This window comes from Haliaeetus albicilla, chromosome 9, assembly GCF_947461875.1.
Source record: "Haliaeetus albicilla chromosome 9, bHalAlb1.1, whole genome shotgun sequence".
Classification (NCBI taxonomy): domain Eukaryota; kingdom Metazoa; phylum Chordata; class Aves; order Accipitriformes; family Accipitridae; genus Haliaeetus; species Haliaeetus albicilla.
This window is the reverse complement of record NC_091491.1, coordinates 44,052,106-44,074,462: the sequence shown is the minus strand read 5'-3', so window position 1 is coordinate 44,074,462 and position 22,357 is coordinate 44,052,106. Positions and strand designations below refer to the sequence as shown.

Below are 22,357 nucleotides of genomic sequence, written 5' to 3'. Positions count from 1 at the left end.
TCTTCAGCATTAATGATGAAGGACAACAAATTGTGCCTGTTCTTTTAAGCAAATTTATAATGAAGGTGTTCCATTATAAAATAATAATAATTACAATACAAAATGCAGATCATCATAAACACCTATTGCTTGTCTACTTCTAACACTTTTATTTTTGCTGAGTAATCTCTCCATTTCACTGACAATTCCATTTCAGTGGATTTCAGTGGAAATACCTATGCAAGTTTTAAAACAAAATTAACAGCAGAAAAACTGAGACTTATGTGAACAGAATTTAGGTTTATATTCGCCACATCCTTTTAGTGTCTGACAGCATGAGTGTTTCAGTAGGTGCAAAGTCACAGGCTTTTGTAATACCTATACAGTCTGACAACAAAAGCAGGAATTAGTCATAGAAGCATTACTTTTTTGGTATATATTTTGTATACAGCTTCCATTTGGAGCCAGAGAATCCATTTAATCCGCTATCCACTACAAAACCATTATTTGTGCTTTTGTAGAAAAGTTGCAGCTATTGCAGAATGTAAGTCTTATGTAGCGTGTTTATGCAAAAAAGGCCAGGGAACTAGTTTTGGCTAATCAGTATCCCACATGATATGGTAGCAATAGACCTGTCAAAAATTACTCAGAACCTAAATACATAGAAGTTCCCCCACACCTTTATTTATCTAGCTCTAATCTTTGCTCTTGAATGCATGCTTAGCCAGTAAAAAGGGGAAGAAAAGGCACTGCACTTGTTGAAGTGAAATGTGAGGGGCATAGATACAGGTTCACCTTTGAACCCAAGTATCTCACATACTTGAACCACATGAATGTTGTCTCAGCTAGTTACAGACCACAGACATCACCATTCCAAACAATCAGGACACCCTGGAAAGTCTATTTAAGTAGGCCAGCTAAATATTATTATTATAGAATTACAATCACTGTAACGTCTACTCTGTAACTGCTCTCCCATCTTAAAAATAGACAATCTTTCTACTCCACACTTCCTTTTACACTACAAATATTATATAAGGACCTACACTTTAGGAACTCAGTACTGCAAACTGATCTGTAAGTATAGATCAAGTGGTGCCACAGGTTACTTAAAGTAACTGACTAGCTATCTGAAATTTGTGTACATTCCCTTTTTGCTTAGACAACATCCAATGTCAATTAAAAAAAACCAAATGCCCTGCCATTATTCATGCTTTTAACACTGAGATAACTGATATAGCTGGGAAAAAAAAACAAAATAGTTGTTTATACACAAAGTAAAGTAATTACTTACTGTTCAAAGAAGAATTATTCAAGAAAACGAGCAACGGAGATTCCAGGAAATCCAGCAATGAATTATAGAAATGTCCCATTAAAATGCACTTATGACAAACAGAAAGATTTAAGACATACAAAGTCTATCGAAGAGATATGGATTTTCTCCACTATTGATATTAGTCTTTACTCCATATGAGTTTGAAATATATGAAAGAATATGCTTCTGAACTCCATGTAAGATATCTGAAACCATTTGCATTGTTCTTTTAACTAGGTTAAATGAAACCTGATCTGGATTCCACTTGATCATGAGACTGGAATGCTGAAAATGCTGTAATCTATTTATATATCAAATTGAAGAAATTTTGTGTCTTTAAATTTCATTGCATTCCAGTGTATTAACTAAATATCGACAGTTTACAAACTGTTTCATGTTCAAACTGGGAAAGAAAAGACAGACCAACCTGACTTATTTATCCTAAAGCCAGGATTTACTTCCTTGCTTTTAAACTATGGACCAAACCCAAGTCTGCTCTATGCCCTCCCTAAAAGTGTTGTTCCTGCAGCAATAAATCATTGCTAGTGCCAACACATGGTAGTTGCCTTATAATGACCTTCAAAATACATACATTTTTTCAGCATCAGGAACATACTACAATCCCAAACTGGATTTGCAGCTCAGATTTGACTTACGTTTCTCTTCTTTCTGCCTCTAAACCACAAATGATTCAAAATACAGCAGAGTGAGGCAGAGAACAACTATTTAAATGAGAACAGCCAAATCAAACAGATGAAAACCACGCAGGGGCTTATACAGCCCAGAAGTAATTGACAATAACTAGTCCATTAACAGACAAACTCAGACTCCCCATGTGAAACAGCACTCTTTAGGCAACTGTTCCATATAATGCTGTAATTTCCCTAAATTATTTATATAATTCCTTAGGTGTGCACGATGGTCTTTGACATGTTATGCTGAATAGAGGAAAAGTCCTGCCTCGGACTGGTCCTGATCAAACAGCACAATCAGGTGCAGCATGAGATAGTATGGAAAAAGTAAAGGTACCCATCATGAAGAAGAGCCTATTATGCTAAAGACCTGTCTGTTGATCTGTACGATTGTTCATCTTACATTTTAATGTATCTCAGTTAAGCGAAACACAGCTCCCACTGACATTTAATGGGTTTTATCGTTGACTTGGAAGGGGCCAGATCAGGCTAACAACTGATGAGATTTCATAACATTTATTAATTTCTATTTGCACTTTAAATATGTTTCCATGTGTGTAACAGTTTCTATTCGTTCTTAGTTGTTGGTCAGATTAATTTTTTTTTCATTAGTTGTTGGATTTAGTGCCTATTATTTTCCATATAGAAGACAATGAACACTGCAAAGACAAAAAACCCTAGCATTTTGTTAGGGTCAGAGAAAGAGGAAATTTCCATGCTTTTTGTCACATGAGACTTTAAGAAGAGCCTAGAGCTAAATCCTGCAGCTACTATTTGCTGGTTCTCTTGATAGTTAGTGGCCTTTATAAATGCAAAAATCCTACTTAGACATTCAAGTAACTAATTTGCCCTTTTCTACTCCCTTCTTCCCTCCAGCAATCTGTAAGCTGGAATTTGTCTTCCAGGTCTTGCAGTCAATGTCTTGCAGCTTGAAATTCAAAAGGACTTGAAATTCAAATTACCATTGCATCTCAGTCCGGTTTGACATCATTTGTGGTAATTTAGAAGATGTGTGTGCCTGTGTAGGCTCCGTAAGTGTTTAGGGTTTTTAATGTGCAGCTTTTATGACTTTCTGAATGATACACAGATTTAAGCTATGATCAGTGGGAAGAACCACCTTTTGCCTGTTTAGAATCATATAAACAAGCAAAGAGAACATTTTAATACCATTTTTCACTGGATACATACATGCAGTCAGTGTTTGAGTCTTTAGAGCTTACACTCTAGAGGAGCTTCTTTTTCGGTCTTCTATCATCTGTGATATCATTTCTGCTCTCTCAGTCTCTGAGGCTGAGAGATTTTGTGAAAGATACACCTCTTTTGCATGACTAGTGCATGATCCTTAAATGCCAAGATATGTAAATTCACCTGCAGTCCCCAAACAGCAGAACCACAAGTGCGGAAAGCTGCTAATACCTCTCATTGCTACTGAAACTGCGTCAAGGAATGCTCCTAGTGAAACGTGTAATGGTAGAAGGTGATGGAGAAAGAGTGGAAGAATTACACAAAACTCTGTCACATGACATAGGAGCACTGAAAAGGAGTCTGCTGCCCTCACCACTGCCTGCTAAATCTGCCCTTGCCAGATCTTGAAAAAACAGGAACACGCGCACATATACACAGAAGCCACGAGAGTCCATTACAGTTGACACTGACAGAAACACCAACAGGAGTCATGTGAGAATTTCTTTTAAATAACTGTGGCAGATGTTTTTCCTGAAGGCAAAAAAGGAATATATACATGCTTGACACTTAAACAAAAATTTCAGTATGTTTGTACCCAACATACTATAATATTGTTCAGCACTAATTCAACCTTGCAAAAACATTATCAGTGTAATGTTGCCAAGGCCATTGTGTGGATTATTTGTGTATATCTTGGCTAACTTGGCCATGGGCTGTAGCAATTTTTATACTTGACTTTTCAGAAACTTTTCTGGTTTGTTAGTGAATCAGTTTATCTTGTTCATTCTTGTTCTTCATCCTTTCCCTATTTTACCTTTTATTAATTTCCCTTTCTCCTTTGCTAAATGGCAGACAAATAGCCCATTCCTCATTACATTTTAGGTTACGTTCAAATATTCATGTATACACAGTTCCATGAATGGAGGGTTTAGTAAATGACTGTCTCAATCTGTGATTTAGAATTTTATAATTTCAAATGTTAATTTATTCTGAACAACAACAGTGGCAAATCAATGGATTCTAAAATAGAACCTTTGCTATTTTGAATTTCAGACCTATTTAAATTAGAAGACCAGTCTACCCTACTAACGCATATTTTCATACACTAAAACAATGTATTAGTTGCATGAAAATGAGAAGAATATAACTTTTCATTTTGGTTTACTGCACTGTCAGGAAAAACATCTGTTCTTACAGCTTAGCAGCCTGCTGTTCAACAGCCTACTGGTAGCTGTTCAATGTTGAAAAAAGTGTTATCCCATCTGTCATGGGTCTGCGTACCTATATGATGGCAAAGAACTTCATCCCACTAATTATGTATCAGTCTCCTTCCTATAATAATTTTGAAAGATCACTTATAGGGGTAGGTCTAGTAGAATAACTTCTGCCTCTGTTTTTAAGGCTCCCTTGCATGTTTTTAATATGTCACTTCTTGAGGGAGACTTTTTTGAGTTCACGTTTTACTGAGATGAAATACCACACACAAATTCAATAGTCGATCGATAAGAGTCTTCATAACTACATCATATCATTGTATATTTAAAATATACTATTTTAAAGCAAAGAAAATGTTAAATATTACAGTTTGGGGGAGATTGTGCCACCTTTGCTCATGATAAAGTCCTCCACAGAATGACTTATTGACTGAGAAGTATTTGTTGGATTGACTCACTCTTATGTTCTGGCATCCTGCACCTTTCCACTGATATGCCTATTATTTATCTATGTGGAGATAGTGTTTTTAAAATGTATTCCTATCCCAAATGGTTTTATCATATGTTGTCCTGAATGTATTGGATTAATATGCCCAAATGTTTCCTGTTTGAAAATTAAGAAATTTTTAAGAATCCATATACAAAAGTTATCTCAAGTCTTTACTATTTCCTGTAGGTAGCTATTCCTTGCCCTTGTGAAATTTTCTCCAAAGATTATCATTGTCATTTATCGAAGATCTATGCCACATACAATCCCAGGTGCTTCACCTCCCTACAGCTTTCATACTAACCTGAAAAAAACCCCAGAACTCCTGCTGACCTCATTGGTATCTGTGGTAGAAACAATAGTGCTGTATAATATGTTGCACTATTATACATCTTCAGCCATACGACTTTCCCTTGGCTATTTAATCCACCGTTGTTGTGACTAATTTAAAAACTCCCAGACACATCCACATGCTGCCTGTTAAGATGAAACTTAACTTGCCAAAGCAGCATTGCCCTCTCTGCTCAAATACAGAGTTCCATTCTTTTATCAAATTATACTTGGTTGACTTGTAGAACACGGAGTAATAATTCCTGGCCTAATGGCAGGTTTAAGGTCTAACGTCTCACACCCCATGCCAAAAATACACTTTCTCACGGACATAAGGCATTTCTTGGATTGAAATACAAAGTTTTAACATTGCAATTCGGTATTAAGATGATATTACTCATTTTTAGAGATCTTGTACTGTGTACATTACATTTCCTCCCTAACATTTGTGTATTTGAAATCATGCAGTGAACAGGGTGCAAGAAACAAAGGACTGCCTGTTGGAGGGAGTTCGTTAGAAAGTTTGGGGGATTGTCTTTATTCAAACTCTTCAAAGTCAAGGTTGGAGAGAAAAGACGAATTCTAAGAATGTAGGTTCGATCAAAGGGCTAAAAGATGGCAGTAAACAGAAGATAAAGAATATGCTTTATCCTCCAGTGGGTACCTGGTAGAAGCTGCTCCAGAAAGTGTTGCCTGGCAGAACTCGTGTCATATCAGGAGTGAAAAGCCCTGTATACCATGAGGAAATCCAAGAATTACAAAGGGAATTCAGATGGGTATTGAAAATCATTAAGGAGGAAAAAGGATGCCGCACAGGGAGTTCATCGTCTCCTAACACATGCAGAATGAAGAAACTCTAGAAGGCAGACTTTGAAGAATATGAGGACAGGAAATAATAATGGATGAGGTAGTACAAAGAGAAACAGAATCAAAAATAAGGTTCATACTAGTGTAAAAAGAAGTAGGCAGAAGATGAAGTGCCAAGGAAGATGAGAAGAAAAGCAAGTCTTGGCACGCTGTATGCACACAGACACAGAAACCAAGGATGTGACACACATAAGGAGAATTCACAAGGCACCACAGAACAGAATGCTTTACCAAAAGCGGAACAAACAGGGTATAACCTGAGATTCATGACTCGAAAGACACTACCCAGTGCATATGGTGACAGATGAAGGGACAGTCCTCTACTCAGAGTATACCCAGAAAAGCTGGGGTTTCTTACTTGGCAGGACTTAAAACTGTGGGGCATTGACCTGAGGCTAACGGAGAAAACCCTGTTGGTTATCTTCTACATTTGGTCAAACAACACTACCAGATTCCTACTGAATTATACCAGAGCACCTTCACCAGGCTGGTGAAAAGATGGCAATGCTCAAAGAAATGGAAACTTGGGTGATCATCAGAATTCTTTCCTCCCTGAGAAGAAATGAGAAGGTGTGACAGGATAATGAAGACAGAAAGTTCAAGGAAGATGGAGGCTCTAACCGTTTGAAATACCTGATTAATGGAAGACACTAATAACATGAACGGGCACTTACTCAAACACCTCTTGCAGAAGTTTTCTGGAATTGGTGCTAGCACAGTTGATAAGAACTTCAAAATAAAGTTGCGGGGGGGGGGGGGAGTGGAAAGGCATTTGCCAAAGACTCATGTAATTGGCATGCCTGATTTTCATGGATAAATTTACCAAGGTGGCTCATGCCAGATTAAGTCAAAACTCTTTTCTAATGTGAGTTCTTACCTTGTTAATGCATTAAGTTTGATCTCTGTTGAAGCTAGAGAAGTATTTGGTATGATACTGTATTGGAAAATATTACTGAAAACAGATACAGAAGAGATGGATTAGCATGCAATATTGCAAAATAAATCAGAACTTGGCTGAACTGTTGCTTTTACAGGGAACAGTTGAACTGAAGGGAAGCTAGTAGTGGGGATCTTCCATATTTTAGAACTGGTCTTTAAAGCACTTTGTGACCTTACACAAAAAGCCAGGATGGGTTAATGGTACAGTTGCAAGGTGTGACACTTCAAACCGGGACCAGATGATCACACAGGAAAACGCTAATGACATCGGTGGCCGGAATAACAGAAACAAGATATAATAAAAGGTTGATTTACATATTGTAGCAGGGATTTACGAGAGGTGAGCACCTGAAGACACCAAACGTAGGCTCCTTATGGTTTGGCTATGAACCACCAGTATGACGTAACTGTGGAAGAAAACCCAACAAAAGAGGATCTAGCAGGCAACACAGTGGAAGCAGACACAGCGAAAAACCCGTTCTATGATGCGATACCAGCAGCGCCTCATCGGCACGCCTGCGTGTGCAGTTCTGCTCACTTGTCTGCGAGAGGGATTGATCCAAACTGCAAATCGTGCAGAGCCGGGCTGTGAGAACGACCATGGGAATTACGAGAAGTAACTCGGAATTTTGGTTACCTTCATGACCACAGAACCCTGACTAGAAATCGGCCGTAAATCAGTTCAGGCTGGAAAACACGACGATTTTAACGATTACAGGAGCGAGTTTCTGAAGTGACTTCCCATTGTGTCGGGGCAACTGCCGTTCGCCGGGAGGAACGCCTCCCTCGTCAGGCTCCACGGGCAGCCCCGGCCTGAGGAGAGCGGGCGTCCCCTCAGGAGCGCGGGCGTCCCGCTCTCCTCAGGCCGGGGCTGCGCGCCCAACGGCCGACGCCGGCCCGCGCGCGGCCGGGAGGGACCAAGCCGGGCGGGGGAGGAGCGGGGGGTGTCAGCGGGCGGTGGCACATTCCAAAAGGGCCACCGCAACGCTCCGCTCCCCCCTCCCCGCCCCGCTAAGCTCCGTCCGGGCGTGACGTCACCACGCCGCGGCGTCGGGGAGGGGGGCGTGGCCGCCGCCTCTTCCCAGGGTGCAGCGCAGAAGTTGAGCCCCATCTTGGGCGAGGGGAGCCGCAGTCGGAGCCCGCGCTCCCGGGGCCGGCGCAGCACAGCGGGGCCGCCCGCTCCCGCCCGGCGAAGGGGCCGCCTCTCCTCCTCTTCCTCACCGCCGCCGCCGCGCCGGCCCCCCCCCCCCCGCCCCGGGAGGGGGTGGGGGGTGCGTGTTGCCCGTGGGGCTCGCCCGCGGGCTGGTTCCGAGCAGGATGCGCCTGGCGCTGGTCTCCAGGTAGAGCGCGGAGACAGGGCCGGGGGCGGGGGGGGGGGGGGTCGGGAAGCGGCGGGGGAGACGGGGCCGCCTGGGCCTCGCCCGGCCGCCGCGGGGCCCCTCGCGTGGGCCGGGCCGGGCCGCGGGCCCGCTTCTGCGGCCGCCGAGCCCGCCCGGGGCCCGCGCCGCGCCGAGGCCGGCAGGAAGCCGCGGGGCGCTCGGCCGGTCCCGCCGCGCTCGGAGCGGGGGCTGCGGCGGGGAGGAGGCGGAGGAGGAGGAGGAGGCCCGCGTCCCGGCCGCGGGAGGAGGGCTGCGGACGGGGAGGAAGAGGAGGAGCCCCGCCGCCCCCCGCGCGGCCCGTTGCCCGCCAGCGGGAGCGCCGCGGCCCGCCCGCCCGCCGCAGGAAGCAGCCGGAGGATGTGCGGTAGCGCCGGGGGCCCGGCCGGCACGCCGTGACAGCCCGCCCCGGCACCGCGCTCGCCTCGCCCCGGCTGGCGGAGCCCCTCCCCGCGGAGGCAACATGTCCAAGATGCCGGCCAAGAAGAAGAGCTGCTTCCAGATCACCAGCGTGACCACGGCTCAGGTGGCCAGCAGCATCACCGAGGACACCGAGAGCCTGGACGACCCTGATGAGTCCCGCACCGAGGACGTGTCTTCTGAAATCTTTGATGTTTCCCGAGCCACCGACTACGGCCCCGAGGACGTGTGCGAGCGGAGCTCCTCCGAGGAGACCCTCAACAACGTGGGCGAGGCCGAAACTCCTGGCAGCGTCTCTCCCAACCTCCTTTTGGACGGGCAGCTGGCTGTGGCTGCTGGTGGGGTAGCTGCGGCTCTGCCAGCTGTGGCCCCTAATGGGGGGGCCGTGCCCAAGAGCTCCGCTGTGCCCCTGCCTGCTGCTGCCCCTGGCACTGCCGTGGCAGGAGGCAGCAGTGCTCAGACCCCCTTGCCCTCCACAGGGCCTGCTGCATCTGCTGCTCCTGGGACGATGTCTCAGACAGTGGCTGCTGCGTGCAGCTCGCGCTTCAGGGTGATCAAGCTGGACCATGGTACAGGGGAGCCCTACAGGCGAGGACGATGGACGTGTATGGAGTATTATGACCGGGACTCGGATGGTGGTGGTGTCCTGGGCAGGACTGGAGATTGCATTAGGCACAGCAGCACCTTCGAGCAGGCTGCTCAAGAGAGGGACAGCGGCCTCGGTGCCACAGGAGGTTCCGTCGTGGTCTCGGCTGTGCCAGCATCGGCCCATGGCCCTGATTCTATAGCTGACAGTTCCCTGACTGCTGTGTCACAGCTGTTCCAGACAGAGAAAATGAACCAGTCCTCTCTACAGCAACCTAATTTTGTCATTGGGCAACAACAGCAGCCGCAGCAACCCATAGGTGGGGCCATGCCTCAAAGTACTGCTCAGCCTATGTTTTCTGGGGCTTCGGTAGCAAATCAGCAAATGATGGTGCCACAGCAATCGCAGCCACAGGTAAATACGCAGGGTGTTGCGCAGGCTGGACCCAACGGGAAAGGCATGGCACCTCCAAATGTGACAATAGGGCAGCCAAGCATTCCTGTGGCACAGCAGCAGGTGCAGCAGGCAAACATACCAGTGACTCAGCCTCAACAATTTGCTTATTCTCAGTCCCAGATTCCACCAGTGCATCTACTGCCGACGCAACCTTCTGGTCAGACCGAATACATGCAGCACATGACAATTATGCAGTCTCAAGGAGCTATTCAACAGGCTACTGCGGGCTCTGTTCCAAGTACTGTGGCTTCCAGCCTTCCTGTGGGCCAGGTGACAGGCCAAAATCCCTCACCTGTGGGAGCGCCAGTGATGGGGGTGTCAGCGCAGCCTGGCGAAGCAGTCGGACAGGGATCAGGATTAATGCAGAGTGGCCAGACACAAGCTAGTCAGACTGCCGTTCCGCAACCAGGAGGTGTGGTGCAGCAAGGCATTGGACATACAGGGGTTGTGCAACAGAAATCTGTGACTCAGCATCAAATGGGTGGAAGCAGTCAAGTGTCCGGAATGCCTGGTGCTCCCCATGCTGTGGTCTCTGGAGTTCAGAACGTGCCTGCGGTTGTGCCCGGTACAAGTGTGCCTAGTGTGTCTACCACCACTTCTGTTACTATGCCAAATGTCCCTGTTACGCTAGTCCAGTCCCAGCTGACTAGCCACACTTCTGTCAGCAGAAGTACCGGCGTTGTCCAGCCACAGCATGTCGGACACTCGTTAATGCAAGGCTCACCTAATGTACCTGCAAATCTGCCACAGTCAAACCTCGGACAGTTTCAGACTCAAGCTCAATCCTTAGTAGGCCAGATTGATGATACGAGAAGAAAATCGGAACCCCTACCTCAGCCACCACTTTCTCTTATAGCTGAAAATAAACCTCTTGTGAAGCCTCCCATTCCAGACACTCTAGCAAATCCTCTTCAGTTACCTGCGAGTACTCCTATGAACAGTCTTGCCAGCTCTGTGTTTGGCATATCTATTCCTGTTGATGGTGATGAAGACAGGTATGAATTATTTTATAATGCCATAAAAATACCTTTTTTAAAGGGAAAAAAATCAACTTTCACGTTATTGTCAGCTGGTTTTTGTAAGTTCATATTTTCAGAAAGTCATACTGAAATTACCTGGGTTAGGGGTTTGGGTTTTTTTTAAGGGTAAAAAACATAGCAAAGTGTTTAGGCAAGTAGTGAACTGTACTTGTTCTTAGGCTGTCAGTGTGATTAGTTTTCTTACAAAACGAGTCAGAAAGTAGCCTGAAAGCTGCTTAATGCACAAATAATGTGACTTCTTGCAAATTAAAGACTGAAAACTGTCCTTCTGCACCCAGTTGCTCAGTATGCGAGGAAGTCTGTTCTCTCCCCCGAACGCATTGTAAAGCACTCAAATGACAGCCAGCTTAAAATGGATTTATCAACACCACTATATTGCGGTGTTGTTAAAAATAGAAGTGTAGTGCTATCTCAGGGCCATCAGGTGAGGTATCTTGGAAAACTTCAAGGCTTATAACAGCAGGATAAAAATTAAGAATCTGTGTTATGTTTGCACTTGATAGTATTAGTTAGTAAAGAAAGTACTTGCATCTGGATATGAATTTTTATGCCCTCACACAGTGAAAGCTCTACAGGTAATGGTCCTTTGCATTGGAAAAAAATGGACACCACTTACTTGGGCAAAGATGTGGACACAGTGGAAAGTACAACCTTACAGTGAGTTTTCTTTATAGGAGAGTAATTTGGAGCTACTAGTTGTAACAAAGGTGTGTAGTATGAGCAGACTCATCAGAGGACCTGAGAGAGGAAGCATGTATGTGACTTCTGTTCCCAGAGACTTGTCAGACTGCTCTGAAGGGTAGCGCGATGACCAAAACTGTTCTTAATTGACTTTTTTGAAAGAAGACTTTCAGGGAGAGCAGTGTTTGAGAATTGAATTAATGTAATTAATGTTTACTGTTGGGATTACTGCACTTTGGAGGAATGAAATACATGGGGGTTATATGTATTTGTATTTTTAAAAATCAGAGTAACACCATTAGGACAGAAGGTCTGATGTGCTGAATTATCCTGTAAGACTTCCCTCACCTTGGGAGAGTATCAGACTTTAAGATACCACAGTTGGTGTTGCTTGGAGTGCCTTTTAGTAAAGCAGCTGCATGTGTGGGGTTAGGGTGTAGTGGATAGAGAAGGTACCTCAAAGATAAATTAGTGTTTGGAGAGTTAAAGCTGCAGTAATGCAGGCCTAGTGCTCACAGGAGCTGTGTTTGAGATAGTAACTCTGCTAATGCCTTTATGCAAGCAAAAGCTGTGTTTTGGAGAATTGTGCTAGTTCTGATTAAAGCAGTAAAGGACTTAAAAAGTTAAACAGTTAAAAGTTTCTAGCAGTTTCTAACCTACCTTAAGAGGCTTGCTGACCCAGCTGACAAACTCTTCTTTGTGCAAATAAGGTTAGATTTCAAGCTGGTAGGTTTTTTTTCATAGCTCATTATATTATCAGAAGATGATTTGTCTCGTTTTTAATCATTCTGATGATTAAGGAGACAGAAAGGAATGTGTTTTGCTTTCGTTTTGCATAGCTTCTAATACTTCGTATTTATATAAATTGTAGTAACAGACATGATTATCTGTAACGGATTAATCACTTTATATAATGATAAGGAAAAACTTGTCCTTCTTATTCAAAGCTGTAGGCTGCTAATTTTGCGTTGCACACTAGTGAGGCAGTTCTTGGTACTCTTACCCTGAACAGTGATTTTTTTTTTTAAAGTTATTTTTGTAGTTTTGTCTTTGAACTTGACCCACCTTGCAGCATTGCTTCGCGTGTTTGTTTCTAAAGAAACTTTTTCAGAAACTTGACTATGAGAACTACGAGTAAGAAATAGGAATGGACTCTAAATGCCAAGTGCTCTTTTTGATGTGCCACATTATGATGTTCAGTAGAGAAACTAACTTGTGATTGTCTGAAGAGAAATGTGTACTTCTCGGATGTCCGTTTCTGCACTGGATGATAAAACCTTGTCCTTTGCTGAAGTGGTACACTAAGCAAGGAGCTATATGGTACATGAGAGTCTCTCCTGGCTTGGAATAGCTTTCTTTAGTAGTGATACTGAGAAGCAATAAAAGCTTACTTTGAACAGGCCTAGACTTCATACAAAGTAGGAGATGCATACTGAGCTAGTAGATCTAAGTTTATTCTTTGCTCCGCTCAAACAGTAGCCTGCCTTCCACTGGTTTCAGACAGAGAAAGGAGAAAATAAAAAACCTAGCAGCTTGTTAAAGCTGTTTTACCACTTTATTTTTGTTTGCTTTACTCACTGAGGAGGCTTTATTATAAAACTGTCTCCTTCTTGTCTGCTGTTCTCTTCTTGCTCCTGCTTTTTTCTTCTTTCCAGCTATTTAAGTTGTGCCACTGTCCCATGGGCTTATGCCCAGCTGCTTTATCTACTGAAATCACTGGTGAAATAGTTAATGAAGACCTTCAAGTGTCATTAGTAGGCTGAGGGTTGACCCTCTGATAAAACTAATAGGGCACAAAGGGAGTTCACACTTCATGAGTCACTGTTTCAGGCTGCCTGCAGGTTCAGGAAGTTAATGCTTGGTTTTGTTTAGAGAGTTTACTTTGTGATCATAAGAGCTAGAAATTTGTGGAAAGCATTTTTCTCTTTTATATTAATATGTAACATAGGAAGGGGGAGGGTCAATGTGCAGGCAGGTATCTACATTTCTTCTGACACCTTCAATTATATTTAAGTATTTGTACATACTTGAAGCTTGACAAACTTGTGTAGATCATTCTCCTATAGTCATCTTCTAAAATAGTGATTTGTCAAGAAATACTGTATAGCTCTAAATGTCCTGGATCTATCTATTAAGTCATTCACCATTCTGAATATGAAGAGGAACTGTTTTAAAGGTAAAATAGTTTAGGATGGGAATTCTTTGAAAACAGAATGTGAGAAATACACTAAGTATGAGACAGAGAGGTCTGATGCAAAAAGCTGGTCAGTTCCCATCTTTCTGAAGAAAGTTCTTTGTATTATTCCTATCTTATGATCTGCCATTTTAAATCAAACTATGTCTAAGATAGAGGTGGAGGTGTAAGGTTGTATAGCCTGATATATAGACAGATATATAGAACTTATGTATCTATAGATGTAGAACTGACTTTTTTGCAAGACCTTGTCTGAAAACCTTTAATTTCCTGTCCTGATAGTCCAATACACTTTTACAGTAGTCTAGATAAAGCTGTGCTTTCTTGCATTGACCTGATGAATAATGGAAGAATAAATTAATGAAGAAATCTTATCTGAGGGGGAAGAGAGGGGAGGTAGGTGGTCCAAAAGAATTTAAAAAAAAAAAAAAAAAGCCTTTGGCATGTCACACCTTTAAAAAGCAAAGCTTTTTTTTTTTTTCATTTGATGTGTCTAATTTGCTAAGCTCTTAAAGAGAAATATGTTCTGTGGAAGTTATGAAAGTTCTACGGCATAATGTAGTGTTCTTTTCCTCTCTAAATGTGGCTATAAGTAGAATAAACTGCAATGGTATTCAAGGATGGAGAAAATAGTACTCTTATTGAGGCAGATGTGAACATTGCAATCCACTTCGAATTTGGAGTCTGACAAATACTATAAAAACACAAGTAGAGCTAGATCTCAAAATTGCCCTGACTACTCTTTTGCTGGACTTCAGCAGCAGTACTAATTGTTTTGGATGGAGGGCAGTTAGAGTACCTGAGAGGATTTCAGGATCAGTGTATGTCAGTTTCTCTACTCACCTTTATGCCCATGTATACACAAATTTGTAGTTGACAAGCATAATATTCCAGCTGTCTTAACTTTATTTTGGCTCTTGGGGGGGAAAGAAATATGTTGCCTCTGTTAAAAGAATATTACTGAGAAAGCTTGTTCAAACCTCCTACATGTTTGGCAGACTTTTGGGGCAAAATATTACCAGGCATGTTGGAAAAGGAGCAGAGTATAGATCATTTTCCAGAGATAGCTGACCAGCTTGGACTGTTCAGGCTGTATTCCAGGAACGCTAATGAATGGCTGCAATTGTGAACTGTCAACGACGGCAACTAAACTGTTGAAAACCTGATTGTGCAGACCTCTTCACAGCATATATCTCTCAGCTCAGCTAAATCATGTATTTGTGTAGTGTACTAACTGTTGATAAAACTGAGCTCTTGAGACCATGTTCATAATATAAGGACAAAACTGGGCATGGGCATTAATGCAACTTTGATAAGGGTTTCCTTATGTATTGCCCTAGATGCATATTTTATTGTACTCCTAAAGAAAAAAGAAAGTATTCTGCAAATATGTACCAGTAAGCAATACTTGAATTGCATTATTATTGAATACTGTCCCTTTCTTCACTTTGCTCATAAACTTACTAGAGATTTGAGTTCTACTGCAGCTGCAGACTCGAATCTTTTCAGCTCTCCTCCTGAAGGATTGTGTTTACGAGTGTTTGTAGAAGCAGGTGAGAATGAAACAGGGACAGACATGCTCCAGAGTCATGAGTGCCTTCAGTTCGATGGCCAAAACTACAGCATTTGGTAAAAACAGTTGAGATGGGACTTCTGAGGTGAACATTACAGTTGGTGATATCAAATGATGGTTAATGCAAACAAAACTCCAGTTAGTTGTGTTCACTTTTTGCTGTACTTTCTATAACAAAAATTACATAAGGTAACGCCAGCACCACACCAGTTCCTAGATTATGGAAAACCTATCCTGCTATGCATTCAGTTTTTGAGTGTTACAGGATATCTAACCAGAAGAATTTGGTTGCTCATTTGAGAGCACTGTTTCCCAGTTTAAACATTCAAATGCCTTCATTAAGGAGGAGTCAATACATTCTTAAAAATTTATGAGCTATAAGTGTTTCAGATGAGATAGTTATTAAAAGGAGGAAAGGGGGAAGATATGTGAAAGAAATTCACAAATTGAAACAGTTCAATTTGTTTTAAAGGCTGTGGTGTACCAGCTCTGGCATAAATGGTTCTCTGTATCTTGTGCTCCTAAGTATTCTGCTCAGCTGCTGTGGGTTAATTTTTTTCTGCTCCCCTACAGAAGAGTGCAAGTGTTCCATAGTCAGCTTATTTCTGAATGCTGTCTTGTATGGTAGAAATAACAGCATATGTTTCATGGAAGTTTTTTTAAGCTTCTTGTTAAAAGCTGAATATTCAAGTATTTAGGGTTTTTGAGCAGGCAGGACTACCAAACTGCTGTCAAACTACTGAAGAGCTGAAATTTCTCTCAGGTTTTGCATTTTTACAGGAGGTACTGATTATCTTTTATGACTTCAGGTGACACTATAGTAAAAAGGAATTGTTCCCTGTTATTGTACTGGGTATTTGAGTATTGGCTTGTTGCATGTTGAAGCTATATATTAATTTTTCAGTTTTAAAGCTGGTGATTAGCAGCTTCTGTTGCTCATGGAAGATGCAAACCTTGTTTGTGCTCTCTTTGTGTCAGCAAAGATTCCATAAGAAACTTCTGAGAGACTCCTCCTGCGAAAGTACAACTGGTTTAGTTCTGGTAGATAAATCTAGATTGTCAGCCACAGGTGTCTGGTTTTATTCCTACATTTGACAAAGTGTAAAGATAGAAGTATTTATAGTAACTGCTAAAGCTACTGTCTTCTGAGAAGGTTCTCCAGACATAAAAGGTCACTTAAAGTGCAGTGTAAGGTTGTATCTTCATTCCTCTTCTTGAAAGTTCCTCTGTCTTTAAACTTCATGCTTTTGAAATACAAATGTGTATTGAGTGTTAGTAAATTCTTTGCATTATGAGGTAATCTATTTTTACTCATGCAGGGCAGGTGAGTTAGCCACACGAAGGACAGCTGGATGCTTCTCAATTTTTTTTTTGTCTTACAAAATGAAATTATTTCAAGAGTTTTTTTGTATATATCTATTTTCCTTTCGAAGCTATGAGTAATGCATTTCTATCATGACAGCTTGCTTGAATGCTTTTAACAGTGCAGAGAGAAGGCAGAAATATTAATTAGTACTATAGAGAGGTGTCAGCTATCAGAATGACAACTGGCATGTTTGTCTAGTACTCATTAAAGATTACAAACTGAAATAGGGATCTATGTCAATAGCAGACCCAGTCTCAGAATCGCAGACTGGTTGAGGCTGGAAGGGATCTCTGGAGGTCATCGGGTCCAACCCCCCCTGTTCAAGCAGGGTCACCCAGAGCTGGTTGCCCAGGACCATGTCCAGGTGGCTTTTGAATACCTCCAAGGATGGAGAGTCCACCACCTCCCCGGGCAGCCTGTGCCAGGGCTCGGTCCCCCTCACAGTGAAAAAGTGTTTCCTGATGTTCAGAGGGAACCTCCTGTGTGCCAGCGTGTGCCCATCGCCTCTGGTCCTGTCGCTGGGCACCACTGGGAAGAGCCTGGCTCTGTGTTCTTTGCACCCTCCTGGCAGGTGTTTATATCCATTGATGAGATCCCCCTGAGCCTTTTCTTCCCCAGGCTGAACAGCCCCAGCTCTCTCAGCCTCTCCTCATAGGAGAGAGGCTTTCTTGTCCCTTCATCATCCTTGTGGCCCTTTGTTGACTCCCTCCGGTATGCCCATGTCTCTCTTGTACTGGGGAGGCCAGCACTGGACACAGCGGTCCAGGTGCGGCCTCACCAGTGCTGAGCAGAGGGGAAGGATAACCTCCCTCGACCTGCTGGCAATGCTTTGCCTAAAATGCAGCCCAGGATATCATTCACCTGCTTTGCAGCAGTGACACAGTCCTGACTTTTATTTCTGGGAGGGGATGAGTGTGGTATGTATGTGAGGTGGCAATGGAGAAGTGTAGAATGGATAAGAAATGAGATACTGGTTTCAGTGAAGTTTCTGAAGATTTTGTGTCCGTCTAGAGCAAGTTTAACTTGTCTGGTTTATTGGAGGATGATGGGGTGATCAAAAATGAGGGTTAAAAAACCGTACTTGCTTCTCTGTCAAATTATCTCAGCTATTTTTGTAGGGTTGTAGATGACAACTCCTGGGAATGTCTCCTATGTAGAACACTGTTTGGTGCGTGCAAGGACCTTGACGCACCCTACAAATGCCTTTTTAAAAATACTGTTTCTTTAAGCCAAGTGGTAAGCTCTTATACTGACAGTGCTTCAATGAGAACTTCAGCTGAGTGCAGACTGGTGTGAAACTTGAAGAGTTGTAAAGAACTTGTAAATGGTGCAGAAAGGGAGACAAATACATTTATAATATATTCTGTAATAAACTATGCCGTTCATGGTCTAGGTTCTAATATCTTTTAAAAAAGCTAAGTATTTAATTTAAAATGTTTGTTAATAGAGGCTTTATTGGCCAATGTCACATAAGTGAGGTTGGGTAGGATTTGATGGAGTCTGCTTAAATCTGTTTTATCCACTTGTTTTTTTCCCCCTAATTATTGACATAGTTTTTTGCCAAAAAAACAGGAACCACTTGTATTTATAGATAACTGAAATATCTGAAACTGCTGTACTGCAACTTAGTGGAAAAAAATTTTCTCATTTTTGGGCTGTTTTCTTTGAAGATGAATACTCAAGCCAGCTGTTCCACTATGTAAGGCTACTTTCACCAGTAATCACAAGCAGCTTTCCCTTTCATCAATAGGTTTGAGGAAATTTAGCTTTGTGGGCAGAGCAGGCAGTAGGAGCCTAATACTCTACAATAACATGTTCACACATATTAATAAATGCCTTTTTCTTTACCAGTCGAGTCAGTATTTTTAAGAGTTTTGACACCTCTTCCAGATATTTGTTTGTATAATGCAATATTAGCAAATGTGGATCTTTTTACAGAATTTATGTTGTTTTTTACTACCTCCTTTCATCCAGTGAATCCTTGACTGGGTCAAGCAAAGACTTTCTGCATTGCCATTAAGTTTATCAACTTCTAATCTATAGTTGTTTCGCTCTGAAGAAGTGAACTACTGTGGTTTTTTTTCTTGAAGCTAAGCTGTGCATTACATCAACTACGTTGTCTTTTATCCTCCCTACAAGAACTGAAGGTTAACTTTACCCAGTGAGGAGACAAGTCATTAGTATGAGAAATCTAACACTTGTTATGTGTTTTGATTTGAGAACAGAATCACTCGGATTATTCCTTACATAGTCTGTAATTCAGCCTGACTGACAGCCATGACAGCCTTCGCAGAACAGCCTTGCTTTATTAGCACGCAGTGTTTTAATAAGTCTATCTGTGATGAAGCTGTCTGCAGGGAGGAGGAGCATGAGAACATTGGTGACCTGGGTGAAACAGAAGTACTAGTCAGGAGTGAACTAAGAGTGTACCGAGTCTGGCTTTGGAAAGTGGGAAGATGGGGTGTAGAGGATGGAAAAGATCATCAGCGAGTCCTGAATGACCTTAAAGCTGTTACGATTACAGGATTTTCTACTATACAGGACTTCTGAGGTTTGGGGACCAGTTTCTAGGACCCAAGAGACTTGGACCCTAGAGTTTTGAGTTGCAGCTGTTGAAATCAGAAAGAAGTAAGAAGATATTTAGAAGATGAGCACTTGCATTGTTCTTTCCATGATTAGTATCAAATAGTCATATCAGAATTTACTATTCGAACTCTTCAGCAAAGCTCCTTCAGAAATACTGAATGATTATTACCTAACACAGGTAATTTATTTTAATTAATAAAACTATTACTGACTGCTGTTACTTAGGCAAGGTGCCACTGTTTTATTGATCCAAGGCTCTGTGAACCGGAAGCATGATGTCCTACTGGCGTCATTTTTTTTCGCCAATGTACTTAAGCTTTAAATCTTTCTTTATAGAAACTTGGACTTTGAAAGAATATAATAAAATCAAGGGAAATGTTGTCTCATTTTTCATGTTCCTATGCTCTACTTATTTAGTGTCTACCAGAGACTTGAAAGGCAGAAACTACAAAGTGATGTTAATGAGAGCAGGCTTTGAATTACTAGTAGCAAAATTTGGTAGACTTAAGTGAATAACTAGGTGCAGCTTCACCTGAAACATCTGGGCTCGTTAGCTTTGGTAAAGCAAATCTTTATGAAACACCTGTGCTAAAGTGTTCTGTACTAGCTGTTCTCTGGAGTATATAGTAGAAGAAACTATCCTGATTTTACAGCTAGAAACTTTGTATTTGCAGAAGACTTGTTGATACTAAATTATTGTAACCTGTTAAGTGAGTTTGAATTTAACAGTGTCAAAATGCTTCTTGGTTTTTCAGACCAGATTTTCATAGTCAATAGTCAAATCCTTTGCAGGCAGGAGAAAACTTGCTGCTATTTTATCAGATAATAAAGTGTAGAAAAGTGAGATCACCTTTTGTCTCACAAATCAGTATCACCTCAGGTCTGTCAGTTCAGTAAAGAGATGAAATGGTATAGTGCATCTGCTCTAATTTAGTACAAGACTGTTAAAGGCTTTGAGTATGTTTTAAAATGCAGTGGTGAGTCACATATAAAAGTGTTTTCTGCAACTATTCAGTGCTGGGACTAGACGAGAAGTTGTTGGCATCTCTCTTTTATAACTGAGGAGAATGGTGATTGTCCTCAGGAGAGGGAGGGCATGTGGTGATACCAGTGACTGCTCTTTGTTCAGGGTGGGCTGGAACATTTGAGAAGCTTCCAACGGTTGCTCACTAAATACTCAGATCATTCGCTATATCCCTCTGGTGTGACCATTATTAATGTTGATGTAACCTGCTCTCTCCATGCTGCATTCTCATTCCCAGTTTTTGTAAATGTGGTTTTATTTTTTTCCCTAGCATTCATAGGGAATGAAAAATGTTACCAGTGTCTTTTTTAAGAGAGCCAAGCCCCCAGAACAGGGGAAAGCTCATGCTAGCATCTCAACAGAGCAAGCAAGTGATCAGTGAAATGCCTCTGCTGGACTTTCTTACCCTGTGCACTTGAGACAGTCATCTGTCCTTCACTTTTACTTAGAGACTTCTAGTCAGTGCAGAAGATTATTTTCCAAAATCTTCTTTTGAAAGCAAGGCAAAGGAAGTAAGGGCTACTGCTCTGATCTTTCCTATGGAAAGGAGGATGCAACTCTGGTAGCAAAGTCCAGTTCTTTCTCCTCTGATACTTGAAATCCAAACATCAGGAGTCTGAGATGCAGCTAGCTGAAATGGATCTGCTGATGTCAAACTTTCCTGTCTTATTCCAGGTCATGTGTGCTGCTTTAGTTCTCTCAGTAAAGTTACCTGAAGGTGATTTTCATCATTTCTGAAAGTGTTGGGAAGGAGCGTGTAGTTTGTTTGAAAACAGCTGAAACTGAGTGCTGGTGCTGCTGGCACTGTCTTGCTAATGATTGTGTAGTACATCTGGGTGTTCTTTCATCTTCCTCCTTAATTCAATTACAAAACTGCTGTTAAGCATGTGCTAGCTTGGTGATTTTTAGCACTTAAATCTGTCTATCTCTTGATTTTTCCAGTGGAGATCAGATCCATGCAGTATGCTTTCTCTCCACTGTTAACAGTATTTTCCTTTAGAAGTAGCATGTGAACCCCTTTAAAGTCTATCATGGTGGTTGAGGGCAGCTGTCCCAAAAACTGTCGTGCAGGCTGCCAATTGAGTCAGCCTTTCCTGTCATCTGTAGCTAGAATGCACCTAAAATTGAACGTAACAAACATCTAATTCTTGCTGTTTTTTCAGGGTATGTGTTTCAAGTATAATGGCTTTAGGGAACTACATGAACAGAGTATGTAATTAAACACAAAACTTAAGAGCTTTAATCTTGAGATTTCCCCCCCCCCCCCCATAATTCCACATTGACTTCCCCATGCTTAGTCTTTGTCAATTCTCTCCTGCAAAGTTTTGTACTCCAGGTACTCTGTTTTGTAGATGAAGTCTTATGAAGTAAAGCTGATTCAAAGTTGCAGTTGCTTTAAATAGAAGGTGATAGAAATAAAAAAGTGAAATGTCTTTTAAAAGAAGAGCAACGGAGGAGGAATTCTGTTACTAGTGTAAACTTAATCTCAAAATACTCTAAACATTACTGGGTGTTTCCTGATAAGCTATGATCAAGTGATTGCAAAACCACTGGTTCAGAACCTAAATAAACCATGCCAGGTGTTTTAATTTGGAGACCAACTGTAATCAATCTTTATTGCAGGTCATAGCTAGTTAAACACAGCCTTTTGTTGGTGATCAGTAAGACGTATAACTAAAAACTAACTTGGGTTTGAAAGGCTTCTAGGTAATAATACATCCAATCTTTTATTTGTTGTCCTTTAGTGCACATCAAATTGGGCAGTTGATGGCTCTACCTTCCTTTTTTTTTTTATCCTTGATTCCTTATTGATCACCATAAAAACACATCTGTATATGCTGGTAGTTTTCTTAAGTGAGGTTAGACTGTGTGCTCACCATCAGGTCTCTTGATTGTTAAATAATAATTCTGACGTTGCATAAGGGCTAAATACTTTTGTTTGCTCACTTCATCTTTAGCCTATTTTTGAGTGTCTTCTTTCTCAATGTGTTTAGTTCAGTTTTGGCACTGTAGAAATGATGTACAAAGTAACATGCGGAAAACGGAC

General features: G+C 42.0%; 1 protein-coding gene and 2 long non-coding RNA genes across 10 annotated transcripts in view; 2 read left to right on the top strand and 1 right to left on the bottom strand.

The window, feature by feature from the left end:
• Nucleotides 1-7,815, bottom strand: part of LOC138686927 (uncharacterized) — a 36,979-nt gene extending 29,164 nt beyond the window's left edge. For all 7 annotated transcript variants that reach the window (XR_011326278.1, XR_011326273.1, XR_011326277.1 and 4 more), the window contains exon 1: nt 7,646-7,815. This is a non-coding gene — a long non-coding RNA (uncharacterized lncRNA). The remainder of the gene's footprint in view (nt 1-7,645) is intronic.
• LOC138686929 (uncharacterized) lies at nt 1,555-7,088 on the top strand. The gene is made up of 3 exons (XR_011326281.1): nt 1,555-2,405; nt 4,348-4,398; nt 5,671-7,088. It is a non-coding gene; the product is annotated as an uncharacterized lncRNA (long non-coding RNA).
• Nucleotides 7,816-8,393: 578 nt separating the features above from the next.
• Nucleotides 8,394-22,357, top strand: part of TSC22D2 (TSC22 domain family member 2) — a 31,310-nt gene continuing 17,346 nt past the window's right edge. The window contains exon 1 of one of the 2 annotated variants that reach the window (XM_069792996.1): nt 8,394-10,841. In XM_069792996.1, coding sequence (XP_069649097.1) covers nt 8,848-10,841 — 1,994 coding nt within the window. In that variant the 5' untranslated portion in view covers nt 8,394-8,847. The remainder of the gene's footprint in view (nt 10,842-22,357) is intronic. The other variant, XM_009925894.2, reaches the window with a different exon arrangement.